The sequence below is a fragment of the Vanellus vanellus genome, assembly GCF_965231255.1.
Source record: "Vanellus vanellus genome assembly, chromosome: 20".
Classification (NCBI taxonomy): domain Eukaryota; kingdom Metazoa; phylum Chordata; class Aves; order Charadriiformes; family Charadriidae; genus Vanellus; species Vanellus vanellus.
This window is the reverse complement of record NC_138925.1, coordinates 4,362,369-4,375,462: the sequence shown is the minus strand read 5'-3', so window position 1 is coordinate 4,375,462 and position 13,094 is coordinate 4,362,369. Positions and strand designations below refer to the sequence as shown.

At 46.1% G+C, this 13,094-nt stretch overlaps 1 protein-coding gene across 2 annotated transcripts; it reads left to right on the top strand.

Annotated features, from left to right (window-relative positions):
• The first annotated feature begins 322 nt into the window (after nt 1–322).
• Nucleotides 323–9,797, top strand: AGTRAP (angiotensin II receptor associated protein). 2 transcript variants are annotated; one of them, XM_082493546.1, is made up of 6 exons: nt 323–423; nt 5,663–5,697; nt 5,934–6,045; nt 6,669–6,867; nt 7,102–7,140; nt 9,039–9,797. In XM_082493546.1, the coding sequence occupies exons 1-6, from the start codon at nt 397–399 to the stop codon at nt 9,143–9,145; spliced, it is 519 nt and encodes a 172-aa protein (XP_082349672.1). In that variant the 5' UTR covers nt 323–396; the 3' UTR covers nt 9,146–9,797. The 2 variants fall into 2 exon arrangements, with proteins under 2 accessions (XP_082349672.1, XP_082349673.1); XM_082493547.1 differs by lacking the exon at nt 7,102–7,140.
• Nucleotides 9,798–13,094: the final 3,297 nt, after the last annotated feature.

Sequence of the window (13,094 nt, the reverse complement as noted above, 5' to 3'; positions counted from 1 at the left end):
CGCAGTTTTAACCGAGTGGTTCCTTTCCGTTTTGGAAACAGGTGCTGTGTGATCCATACCAGGCAATCAGAGACTATTTCCTCATCAGGAATACGGCTGTAGGACAAGAAATCACCACTTGCCACCCAGTCCACAGGGGCACGCTCCAGAGGGCACGGTTCGGGGCAGGGGCCAGGCCTCCGCCTACCTCCTCATCCGACGACGGGCCTCCAAGGCCCGCCGCAGCGGAGGGGCTGCCCCGGGGCCGGTCGGGCGCGGCGGGGCGGTGTCCCGGCTCCTCCCGCCCCGCCGCCCTCCCCTGGGCGGCCCGGGGCCAGCCCGTGGCGGCGGGGCCCGGCCCAGCCCTACGTGAGACGGCCCGGCCGGCGGGAGTCACGGGGCGGGCGGGCCGCTGCCATGGAGCTGCCTGCCGTCAACCTCAAGGTAGGGGCCGCGGGGCCGAGCCGCTTTCCCAGCGGGGAGGGGCCTCTCCGGCCGCCCGCTCGGGCTCGGAGGGGCGGCGGGGCCGGGAGCTGTGCGACTCCGGCCGAGGCCCCGCCGTGAGGAGCGGGAGGGCACCAAGGGGGCCTCTGCCCGGGCGGCAGCCGCGCTTCCTCGGCCGCGGCTCGGGGGAGGCGGCGGCGCGGGGAGCGGGCGCTGGCCCGGCCCGGCCGTCCCTCTCGTGTGCTGGGCAGCTCTGCAGCCGGTCCGGGACCTGGCTGAGGGCCTGGTCAGGAGGTGTGGAGGTCTCCCAGGAGGAAAGACTGGTGTTTCTAAACCCTTTTTCATCGCATGGGCAAACTTTGCAAAAGGTCTCGGTCATTAAGACGAGCAGGCAATGACTCCACGGTTCTCTTTTACTTTAGGGCAGTTGCTAAAGTGGCCGAGGACCGGGCTGGGACAGCAGCTGATTATTAACTTGTGCCCATGGAGGTTTCCAGCTCAGCTGACCAGAGCTAATCCAGGATAAACACTATGCAAGATCCTGAGGAGGCGAAGTTTTTCTTGTCAGGCAAAATAGCTTAGAAAGAGGATCCCACTTACTTGGGGGTTATCACCTAGTGGGTAGCTCAAATTGCTTCTGTCTTGGGTGGGGCTTCAGTGGGGGACAATTTGAAAATTTTGGTGAATACCTAGTAACCAGAGAAGTGAGAACTAAGGGACTTACCAAAGTTATGTTATACTTTTCACTTTGGAAAGAAGCACATTTTTGCGGAGAAGCTGGAGGATACTAAAATCACTTTTTTGATTTTGATGTTGGTGTTTGATATTGAAGCTTTCCTTGATACCAGACAGATTAGCTTTTCTTCTTTTTTTATTTTTTTTTGGTCTTTTGTATTTTCAGAGCCCTGACATTTCTAGGTGTGTGTGCATTTTTCCAGCTTCACTACTTTTATATCTTGCTTGGTATGGCAAGTTTCAGGTGCTTTCTTTGGTGAAAACTTTGCCCAGAGAATGAAAACATCACTGATCACATCAGTCTTTTTCTGTTACTCATTTGTAAAGCTGTGAGCAGTGGCCCTGGAGCGGGCTGCCTTCAGGTTGGGTGGGAGGATAGTATTATCTCAGCTATCGTTAAGAATTCAGCTTTGTATGGGAAGGCTTTCACGTGGCTGCGCTACATAAAAGCTTAGTGTTTATATAATGATGTTTCCCCTTCTTACTAGTTTACCAAGAAAAGCAACTTCCCTTGTTAGAGGCAAGTAAGCAAATGGATTTTTCAAGGCTTGGCATGTGGATTATATTACATTCTGGAAGCTGGCTGATACTTTGCTCTGACAAGTTTGGACTATTGTGTGATTCCCAGGGCACTAGGAAGATTAAAAGATCTTGCCTTCTGCTTTGTTTTTTAACTTGGTTTGGTGTTTGGTTTTTGGTTTTGTTTTTTTTTTTTTTTTTTTTCCATGCTAAAACAACACTGAAAAACAAGGACATTGAATTAGCAAGTTTGCCAACATGAAATACAGGTCTACCATGGGAGGTGGAGATAGGGGAGCTGAAAAACAGACTTCTTGAATGAATGAGTCACCATGACAACACAACTAAAATGTTGCCTTTCTCTGGTTTCAGACAACCATTCCCAAATCTCTTCCTAGATAAGAGTGAGCTTGTCCTGGGCAAACTATTTTCAGCATTAAGAAATCCCTTTTCAAGTCTGCCAGTAGTGCTCTGGGGCTGAAGAGCTGGGGAATAGGGAGTTAATAATTGTACCTGCATCTTTGTACAGTTCCTGACTTAGGCCCTATTTCCCTGAAACATATCTTAAAGGCAGGAAAGATTCTTATTCAGAAAGGGTCTGGAAATGACACACACTACAGCTATTCATTGGCATGATCTGCTTACGGTTTCTGAGAGATTAAAAAAGATGAGCCTCATGATAGAAGCAGCTGCAAGAAAACTGCATGACTGAGCTGTGTTTGTGCCAGAACATAGCAATGTCTTAGCCTTGAGGTCTCTCTTTGAGCTACTTGCAGAACTATAAAATTAATGTAGCAGGCTTTGCCCTAGAGTAGGTGAGGAATGTTCTCATGAAACAGCATCTCCTGCTCTAATAGTAATCCTCAGCAAAGCATGTGGGAAGCAGCACAGCCATATTTTTGCAGTGAACACTTGACACCTGGGATTATTGCAGTAACTATATGGAGCCTCAAAATACGAAGTTTGAGTTTGATCAAGCCTGGACAATGCCCTACAATCCATGTGCCTGGAAACATACATTTTGTTATTGGGCATTTTTAAATGCTAAGTCACAGAATCATAGAATAATTTAGACTAAAAGAAGCCTCTGTATGTCATCTAGTCCAACTTCCTGCTCAAAGCAAAGATAACATCAAAGTTAGATCAAATAGCTCAACTCAAAATTCAGCTGATTTAAAAATCTCTAAGGATAGAGCCACGACAACCCCATTGGATAGCCTGTTCCACTGCCTACCCACTCTCATTATTATCACTGTTATAATAATGAGGAGCATCCTCACGGGTGGCTCACTCACAGGTGGCCACTGAGATCTACGTTTTGGTTAGTATATCCTTAGGTGAATGTCACTCCCAGAGTAGATGAGCTCACTCTCAAAAACGAAAAAAAGGTAAGTAAAATAAAGAATTAGATACTACAAGAAAATAATTGTAATTTGGAACCATGTAATTTCTAACTTACTCAAAATTCAACCTTATGCTAGGCTTTGTGCTGAAACATGTTTAAAGGAGTGAGTTCCTGTTCCAAAGGGTTTCCCACCTAACAGGACCCAGGCTCTTCTTATGCTTGGCAATTAGTTCCATCACTTGCTGGGATTTGCAGAGGAGCTAGGAGTTCCCCTTAGTTCTCCCCAGTTTCCAATGGGATGCTTTTCATACATGATCATCCTTCTGCCCAGAAGGGATGGGGACAAAGGTCCAACCTTTCTTATTTTCTGCTCTCAGCGCTAGTTCAAGTCTTAGGAGTTATTTTCTTAAAAGAAGAAATATATGCCTTTCTTAGGTACAGACTCAAGTCCTTGAACAGATGGAAAAAATTTAAATTCTTCTGCTGTCTCATTAGGAGACTGTCTGCAAATTATCTAATCTCACATTGTGACTGTAGCTTTAAAAAATGTTTTTAATTAACACTACATTTCCTGTGTTAAAGCATACCAAAACCACTAGCTTATTCCATAGTGCCCTGAAGAACTGTCAGGTAAATTGGACTCATAACGAGGAAGAATATGGCTTGTTTTTATTTCAGCAGTCCCTCATACTATCAGCCCTAGTTTACCTGACTTTATGCTGATGACTAAGCTTGCTTCATAATTTAATAACTGCAATATTGATCTAGACAGCTTTAAAAAAAAAAAAAAGCCACCCTGCCTAATTATGTTAACTGGTGAGCCTTGAGGGGTCTTGTGGGTATGTAACATGCAATTAAATACTATCTAATTAAGAATTTCCCTGATGTTGTGATAGTCTCTTGAGTAAATGCTATTTGCATGTCTCCATTCTTATCCAAGAACATCTTGTATTTTACTGATTAGCAGTTTTTGCCTGGTCTCCATGGTACAATTTGGGAGAAGGGAAAGTGTGTGTGTGTGGGGTGGTGAAGCATTTTGTAGGCTTTCGTGAACAATTAAAAAAAAACATTAATAAAAATCTGTTTAAGCAGTGTTTGAAATTATAACAAGGCTAGGCTACTCAGGGTGAATACTCTGCAGATGTGTGAGGGTACTGTAGTGAAGCCAGAGCTCTGTGTTATCCTGACACATCTTCATTGTGGTATCTTGGCAGAGCAGTGTGACCCACAGCAGATGCGGCGCTCCTGTTGATTTCCTGGCTGCGCTTCACTCATGTCACAGCTTCATTGGTTATTAACTCTCTTCTTGAGCAACTAGTTTTGTATTAAGTTAGAGCATGGATAGATGTTTTAAGTCAGTGAACGTAGCAGGATGTCAGTAGATCTTAATTATTTTATGTTTTTTTAGTGTCTTAAAGTTCCTGTCTGCATACAGCTTTCCTGTGTCAACTGAGTAATTTTGCTACTACCTCATTTCCCTTTTTTAGGAAGTATGTGGGGGGACTGTGCTTCAGAGGGCTTTTGGTGGTGTGGGTTTTTTTTTTTTACACTGAGATCAGTATAAATGCTAATTGGAGCCTTTCTCACAACTAGAGAAAAAGCAAGAGTGCCTGTTTCCCATGGATCCTCTGATATGTCCAGGCTTCAGCCTTTCTTTTATGAGGCTGTTAATAGACCCTGTCTTCCATATTCTTGTTTTCACAAATGTTTAGAGAGTGAATATGAGTGATCTCCCTTTGTTGAGATTGGCCAGCGGGTTTAAAAGCAAGTGAGCGCAGGGATATAGAAAAAGGCTGAAGTGGTATATTCTTGTTCCCATTTGCTATCTTAATAAACACATAGAGTATGTCTCCTTGGTTACAGAAATGTCAAGTGCTAGTGAAGAGAATCCTTGTGTCACTCGTTGCAGTAAGATGCTTTCTTCTTGGATTTGTCCCCTTGAGCACAAGGATCAGGATCATTAAGGACATTTGCAAAAAACAGAAGCTGTGACAGCATTATCTTATTGCTACTTAGGACACTGTCAGCATTTGGGCCCTGGTGGCTTCACTGGGAATGAAGAGAGATGCGTACTATGGCAGGATTGGGTTCTCGGGTTCCTAGAAGATGCCTTCAGGTCTGTTAATATTGCAGTGAGGTTGAACCACTGCTTTTAACAGACTGGAAGGAGGCAAAAGGAGGGTTTACTAAGGACTGGAGTGAAATTGCTGGGAGCTGCAGGCATGACTTTCAATGGACTTCTTGGTGATGGGATGCCAGATTGGTAATGTATAAACCGTGCTAGCATAGTGTGAATCGGATTGCCTGGCTTTCTGTACAAACTTTTCTGGTGTTCCAAAATCAATAACCCATTTAGAAAAGACTAAGTGGGCCCTGAATCAACTGTTGACAGAGATGACAACAGTAATGAATGACTACAGTGTAGCACCACAGGAAATACTCAGCCACAGAAGCAGAGAAAAATGGTTTTGTGTTTTCACTGTCCCAGTTGCTATGCCAGCTTTCTGCACTGGTTCCTGGGTCCAGGGCACTCTTTCATCCATCCCTTGGAAAAAAGATGGTGTCATTTCATGTCGATCCTCCCACAGTTCTCCCAACTTGCTGACCTGTCTTCCTTTTTTTTTTTTTTTTTTTTCATAGGCCATCATTCTGGTACACTGGCTGCTCACGGTATGGTGAGTGATTGGTAACTGGTCTGGCCTGGTTGAGAAGAGGGTATTCGTTCAAACAAGGAATGGGACACTCTCGGGGAATCAGGACTACCTATTTGTGCCTGTCTGTGTGCAAAAAGATCCTAAATCTAAGAGTGAGGTGTTTGTATGGGAACAGGGATTGAATGTAAACAAACTGTTGAAGGCTTATTGTGAATGTGGGCTGGTTTTTTTTTTTTTTTTTTTGTCTTGTTTGGCAGGGGGTGCATGAATTACATGTTTCCAGCCTCCTATGCCTGGGGAAATTTCAGTGTCCTTGCAGTGGGGATCTGGGCCATTGTGCAGCGAGATTCTCTTGATGCCATCATGATGGTGAGTGTGAGGGTATTTGCCTCCACCAGGCTGCTCGGGGAGAGGGTGGAGGGCAGAAACAGCTTTGAGCGAGTGGTGAATTTCAGCTGTTCCCAATACAGCAGTGAACAAGTCAGATTTCTTGTTTGGGTTGTTTTGGTGGTTGTTTTTTTTTTTTTTTTTTAATGAGAGGGTATAAATCTATAAGCACTGTAAACCATGGTGAGAAGCATTCACTGTCACTTACTTTGCTTCTCAGAGGTGAGGCATACTTGATTCTTACTTTTTTTTACCTGCTGTTGTGACTTGTAATGCCAGAGGACTCAAAGCATTTAGTATGTTTAAGTTGGAGGGGCTATGTAAAACCCTGCTCTGAATGTAAAAGAGATTGTCAAGCAAAAATAAACAATCCTGGAGCATATAATGAGAAGGTGTCTGACAGATGTGAAGAAAATGCACAAAATACAAGATCATTCAGTTAGGAATGTCTACCTGGGGCAATGTCAGGGGTTAGCAATGTGGTTACGGGGGTGAAGGCATGATTGTGTGAACACACATCTCGCAGGAAATAGACATTGTGACTGACTTATTCCTAGTGGTTAATCCCCTATTCAGTTCATGTCCCATTCTCTCTTTGTTTCTAGTTCCTGACTGGCCTGCTGCTCACAGTCCTCACAGACATTATTCACGTCTCTGTCTTCTACCCTCCAAACAACTATCTCTCTGATGTGAAGCGTTTCAGTGCAGGCATGGCCATCTTCAGCCTCCTCCTCAAACCTGTGTCCTGCTATTTGGTGTATCAAATGTATCGGGAACGTGGAGGAGAGTACACTTTTAACATAGGTAGGATGCTTCCTCTGCCTCCATGTCAGTGTGAGTCACCTCCTCTGGTGATACGGAGACCACCGTGATATCTGGTGATACTTTGGACCCTTCAGCTTGAGCTCTGTGCAGCTGGATTCTGCCCCCCTTTCCAGGGAGGGGTTGCTCTCTCTCTTGCTAATGTCTGTTCTCCCATTTTGTGGTTCTGCTGTGTCTTAGGCCTTAAGTTTACATTCTTCCTCTCTTCCCTTGCAGACCTGGAGCCCTCGTCTGACTACAGTTTTGCCCACAATGGTACCAAGAGCACTGCTATCTCTCTCTTCCTCTCTTCCTCCTCCTGGATTTATGTGTGCTTGTTGGAAGCCTTTGGGTGTCCTTCTCTCCTTGCCAACCCTTTCTGTTCCTTCTGGGGGAAAGTAGAGGCAGCATCCTCTCTAGCTGGCCTATGCACGAGAGGGAAAGAAGCTGGATTTCTAACTCCATGCGTTTTCTGGGCCTCACATGTCCTAGCTACCTTGATTGCTTTGGACCTCCATTTCCTCACCTGGAAAATGGGTCTGATGTTTACCTTGTGTGCCTGGAGGCACTCATTTTTCTCCTGATTGTACTTGCTAATGATAATGTGGCAGCCTTGCCAGAGAGGAGGGGCTGGGGCTGCATGTTCTGGGTCTCAGTCAGCTTCTTTGCCAAGCATGCCTGGTGCTGGTCCACCTGGGGCGGCTGCCAGGGATTGTTTGCTGTGTGGGAGTTCACCCTGGCAAAATCAGCAGCCTGGCACAGTTATCTTTTTGCTGACCTAAGAAGGCTGTGCAGGACAAAGGATGGTATAACTGCATTACAATGTTTGAAAACTGTCACTTGTGCTGCTTTGGTGCTAGCAAAGAAAATACTTCCTGTGAAAAGAGATGGATACCTGCGGAAGAGAAGAGGCCATGGAAGGAAACCATGGCTTGGGGCGATATGTGCTATTTGCGTCTCTCTGCTGGTAGAATGTGCATGTCTTCTCCATCAGCTACTTGTGCAAATGCCAGACACATCTGTCTTAACTGGGCCAGAAGGCCTGTGAGTCAACTTGCAGTGCCTTGCTATGGGCCATGTTTGTGCCAATTTTTATTAGCTGCTTACTGTGCTTGTAACTGTGATTTGACATTTGTATCCCGTGGGAAGTGTAGGTATCATTGAGGAGTTCATTCCTTTGCTGGGAATTTGGGAGCACTCCTCTTCAACCATGCTATCCCAAAACAGGCCTGATACTGTCTGAGAGTCTTCTCTCAGGCACAAGTTGGAGTTCAGACACTTTGTAGTTTCATATTCCTCTCCTGAACTGTCTTTCTCACAAGATTTTCAGTACAAACTGTGTGCTGCTGTTTTATAGAATGTGGTTTACAGATTTCCTCTCTCATTTTCCTGCTATCTGGCATTTTCCTTTTGAACCTAACAGTGTTGCATTTTTCCTGGTTTTCTGTCTCGTTTTCTTTCCACACAAAATCCCTTTTTGTTGCTTGGCAGCATCCTTGCTGCTAAGAACAAGCCTCTGATACAGTTTGGTATCTGCCTTTGATCCAGATTGCTTTCTAGCCATAGCAGGTGCCTATAGATAAAGAGCTGTCCATGCACGTTTTCTGTCTCTCTTCTTTCCCCACTCATCTTCCAGACAGTAACATGATATTTGTACCACAGGCAAATTGTTCATAGTGCAATTGGGAGCACTGCTGGATTCGAATTTAGTGCCATGGTGTGTCACACTTCATAGAAGTTGTTGGGAAGAGTGGATCATGGGTGAATCATGCTCTTAAATCTATGCTGTGAGCTAGCCATGGCTCCTGCTGCTTTGGGTTTTGTCTGTTCATTTTTCCACTAGATCTCATAAACTTGATCTTGCTGAAATATGCTATTACAGGAGCCTGTTATGCTGCTATGTAGTACTGCGGGTCTTGCTTTCCACACAGCCATGTGGCTACTAAGAGAGCAGTTCTCGGGGAATGAAGAGGCATATTCAAATGCATCTCAGTTATTTTGCTTTTGTTGGAAGAATGTTTTTTTACCTCCTGCAAAGATCACAGAACACAGGTGATGGGGTGTTGGTTGAGCAGCTAATGTGGTGTGTTCCTGAGGTGTTGGTTCCTTCTAGGGGATTCAGTCCTTGTGCTTTTGTTTTTTTCCCAAGCTTGTTCTCTTCCCTCTCCATTCAGGTGTCACCCGTGCAGGCCAGGATCGCAGCACCTATGAGCCAATTGATCAGCAGGATGCCCCCCCCCAGTGGCCTGACTCAAGCAAGACAGCCCAGCAGCCATACTGATGCCATCTCTGCAATGAGAACCGACGCTTCCCTCGCCCTGTCTAGCCTTCTGCTCTTCCCATGTCCATTCTGACAGAGCAAGACCTGCTACTGAGCAAACAGGAGACGATCTGATTTTACATTTCTTTAACTCCCTGAAGGTTAGGCAGATGGGTTCCTGCAGTAAGCCCAGAAGATCTCAGAGATGTCACGTTAAGCACTGTGACTTTTTGTAATCCTGGTACTCTCCTTTCTTCCCTCCCCCTCTGTGTGAGTGGATGCATCTTCTGTGGTCTTAAAAATCTTGCCTTGTGCATCCTCTCTGTTGTAAAGGAACCACTCAAAATATTCCCGGACAAGCTGTCTTTAAAAGGCTTATGGACTGCCCTTAAACAATACAGTTTAGCTTGGTTTTATGCAGATACATTTCCAGGAAACATCTGGGAGTTCCTAAGGGCTGTTTTTGATGGCGTTATTTAACTAAGATTTATGACCATAACTCCCTGTGCTAGCTGTGGTGGTTTGCACAAAGCAGGGGTTGGTATAATATGCTCTTACTGGGCCAGGGAGCTGCTTGTACTCCCAGTATCTAGTCTTGGGTTTTATTCACTGATGCTTTTATGCAAGCTGAATGTCCTTCAGGATACTTAAAATGGCTATTGAATGTAGGTTATACTCTGTGCCTTGAAGTGTCCTTCTTTGTTCAGCTGCCTATCTTAACAGAACTTGAAATGTTACATTTTTCTTAGAAAACTATAAATGAACACAGTTTTTCTGTGTTAGAAAAAGTTACACTGGTCAGCTATGTCTCATTTGAAAATGTAGGTATTCCTGAGGTTTGGGACTATAGCCAGGCAGTCTGAGAGAGTTGTTATGGGGGGGGGGGGGTCTACAGGGCTTCAGTGGCTTTTAGTCTAAGCTTTACTCAGACAAGTAGACCATACTGCTTGTAGATTTGTGGGTGGTGAAGGTGGGTTAGTAAAATGAGGATTGGGGAAAGGAAAAGATGGGTTTATTTACACTGCAGTGGTGAGCTCTGTGGGGTGTGACAAACTATAAACCCTAATCTTACGCACAATAATCTGCCCTGCTGTGGTTTTCAGGGTAAAATCCTAAAAAAAAAAAAAAAAAAAATGTTCAACAGGATGCTTTTTTAGAAGAAAAAGAGTATGTCAGCTTTGGCAGAATGAAAGTACTCGTGCTAGGAAGACCTCTGTTCTTCTAAAGCAGGTTCATTTTCGAAGTATACATCTGTTATTCTATGGCTGCATTTCTCTTGACAAGAACTGCTACTGCATTGACGCTTCAGTGACCAAGAACCCTGTTAAATTTGCTCTAACCTCTAAAACCATTTGTATTATTAAAACCCAGCAATTTTCTCCCAAGTCGGATTGCTTTAAACATAGTAAGCTGCTTCCTCCACTGTGCTGCACAAGCACTATAGTGACCTGCTGCTGTACCTGGGCCATCATCATTTATACCTAGACCAAACACGTGGTAAATGCCATAAAAGTGCAATAGTCTGGTTTACTCTCAGAGATGTGTTGTGCATTCATTTTGCAGGCTGCCATGCGATAGAACATAGGGATAGGAGTCAGTCTACTCTTGTGATCGGATGGGGAAGAAACAAGAATAGGTAGGCAGAAATTTCTGGGTGTTGTGGAGCTGCAGAGCAGGCCTTCATATTCAGTAATTTTTTTTTCAGCTCTCCAGAACTGTACAGTGACAGCATGGATCCCTGAATAACACATTTAAACATTCAGGTTTTTTCTTCCCTAGACCTGTGAAGCACAGACTGAAAGTAACTGTTTCAAATGCTGTGCTTTTTGGGTATTTGCACAAAAAGATACATATAGGGAGGCCTTCCCAGCCATTCTCCATGGCGAAAGACACCACAAAATCTATTGATACCCATGTAGCTGACCTGCTGTGTGCTTTTCTATGGAGAATTCAGCACATCTGGGAGCTCAGGGGAGCAGAGCAAGGCGGGACTTACGCTAGGCTTACTGTGCCTCAAGGGTACCAATTTCGAGCAGTAAATCAGAGAGGTGTTGATAAAACCAAGGCCCCTCTCCTGGCTTTCTGAGGAGGAGGGCATTTGTTTCAGCAGTGCTTACAGTAAGCACCAAGGCGCTCTGGGATAAGTACCTGGTTTAGCGGGGCCTGCGGAGATTCACGGAGCCTGTTCTGCTGGAGCATGGCCTTGCTGATCTGGGCAGCCGGGCTTCATGGCGGGGCTCCTCCTGGCTTGTCAGCGGGGTCTCCTCAGCCAGACAGGCAGCAGGTGTGATACTCTGCTCAGTTTTTTTTTTTTCTAAATCCTCTGCTGCTGATGTGCTGGGGGGGTGGTGTTGGGGTTTTTTTTTGGTGATGATCTGGCAGCTCTCTAGGATTAGCCCGGTGCAGGTGCCTCCCTCAGCGGCAGTGTCCCTCAGGTTGGCCGGCCTCAAGGCACCCTGCCCGCCCAGCCTCGCACCCTGGGCCGGGCTCTCCTGGGGCAGCTGCAGGGCCTGGCGCTGCTGACAGGATCGGGGACATGATGGGTTTGGAGCTCCTAGTGGGTGAGGAGGAGGATGGTCCCCCCTCTCCTGAGGCGCTGCCCTGGCCCCGCCTCATCTGGGCCGCCCTCAGGCCGCTGCTTTAATTAGCCGTGGGTGAGAACGGCTTTCCCGTGGCCATCTGCAGCCCCGGTGACAGGCGGCGTTGCTAATCGCGGGGGGGGATAAGCTGCTTACAGCGACCCAGCTGGAGCGCGCTCGCAGCCGGGTTTTGGGCATTAAGGGGGGACAAAGCTGTGGGTTTGTCCCTGTGAAGGGGGTGCAGAAACAGAGAGGTGTGTCCCGTCCCTGAGGTTCTGGCGAGGCCCAGTGGCATGTGTGCTGGCGGCGGCTATCAGAGTGAGTAAGTGCCGAGCGGTGCGTCCGTGGAGAGCGCTGGCAGCCATCGGGGATGCTGAGCAGGGGCCTGGGGTGTGCGCCCTGGCCATGCCAGCCCAGAGAGGGCCTCAAACGGCTCCCCTGGGCTGGGGCTGCGGGTGACGGCTCTCCCGCTCCCACCACTGCATCCCAAGGCTGGTCCTTGGATGGATGGCAGCACACGAAGGGAGCTGCTGGGCGGCTGTTCCTTAGCTGCCGGAGCAGTAGCCCCTCTCTCTGGTTAAGGGAGGAGTACTTGTGTGTGCCTGTAGATCTTGAAGTGGCAACAAGAGGCTCACGCGATGGCAGTGATGGTTTGGTCTGTAAGGCTGAGCAGTGGGGGAAAAGTCTTGTTTCAAAGGCATGTGAAGTGCGATCTGGGACCAATCACTGGTCCCAGCTTGAAATGTGAAATGGATCAGCCTTGGTCTACAGGGATGGGAAAATTAGCATTGTCTGTGTGGTGCTTATGTGTTTATTATGGGTCTGCCATTGTTATCATAATGCTAAAACAGCATTCACTTATAAGAGCTTAATGTACTTCTCATGAACTGTGCTATTTACTTCCTTTGCCTTATAGCGACAGAAGTATGTTGATCGGCTTAATTTTTGTTTGCTTAATTGTACTTGTGTCAGGTTTTAATGCATTAGTGTGTTGCTGCAAAGTGTATACAGTAATCATGCGTTAAATATTTTAGCTGGATACATAAAAGCCAATATGAAATCCATTGGTCATGAATTTTGCAGTTCACAAAATCTGTGGCTTGCCTTGAGTATCTCTTTCAGCCTTAGCAGAAGTTTCTAAAAAGCATGTCATAAAATCTCGTTGCCTTTTGAGTAAGATTAACCACTGCTTCAAAGTGGTTATGTTAAAGTCCTAAATGGCAATTTTGGGAAAGCAGACGAGGATGATTTTTAAAAGACACTATCTCTTCCTAATATCAATGAGACTGAAGTTAGGCATGAGTGAGGTGAAGAACACCACCTAAAATAATATGGCAGTGTGTTGAGAACCTAGTATCCAGTAGAAAGAACTGAAATGGAGAACTAAAAAG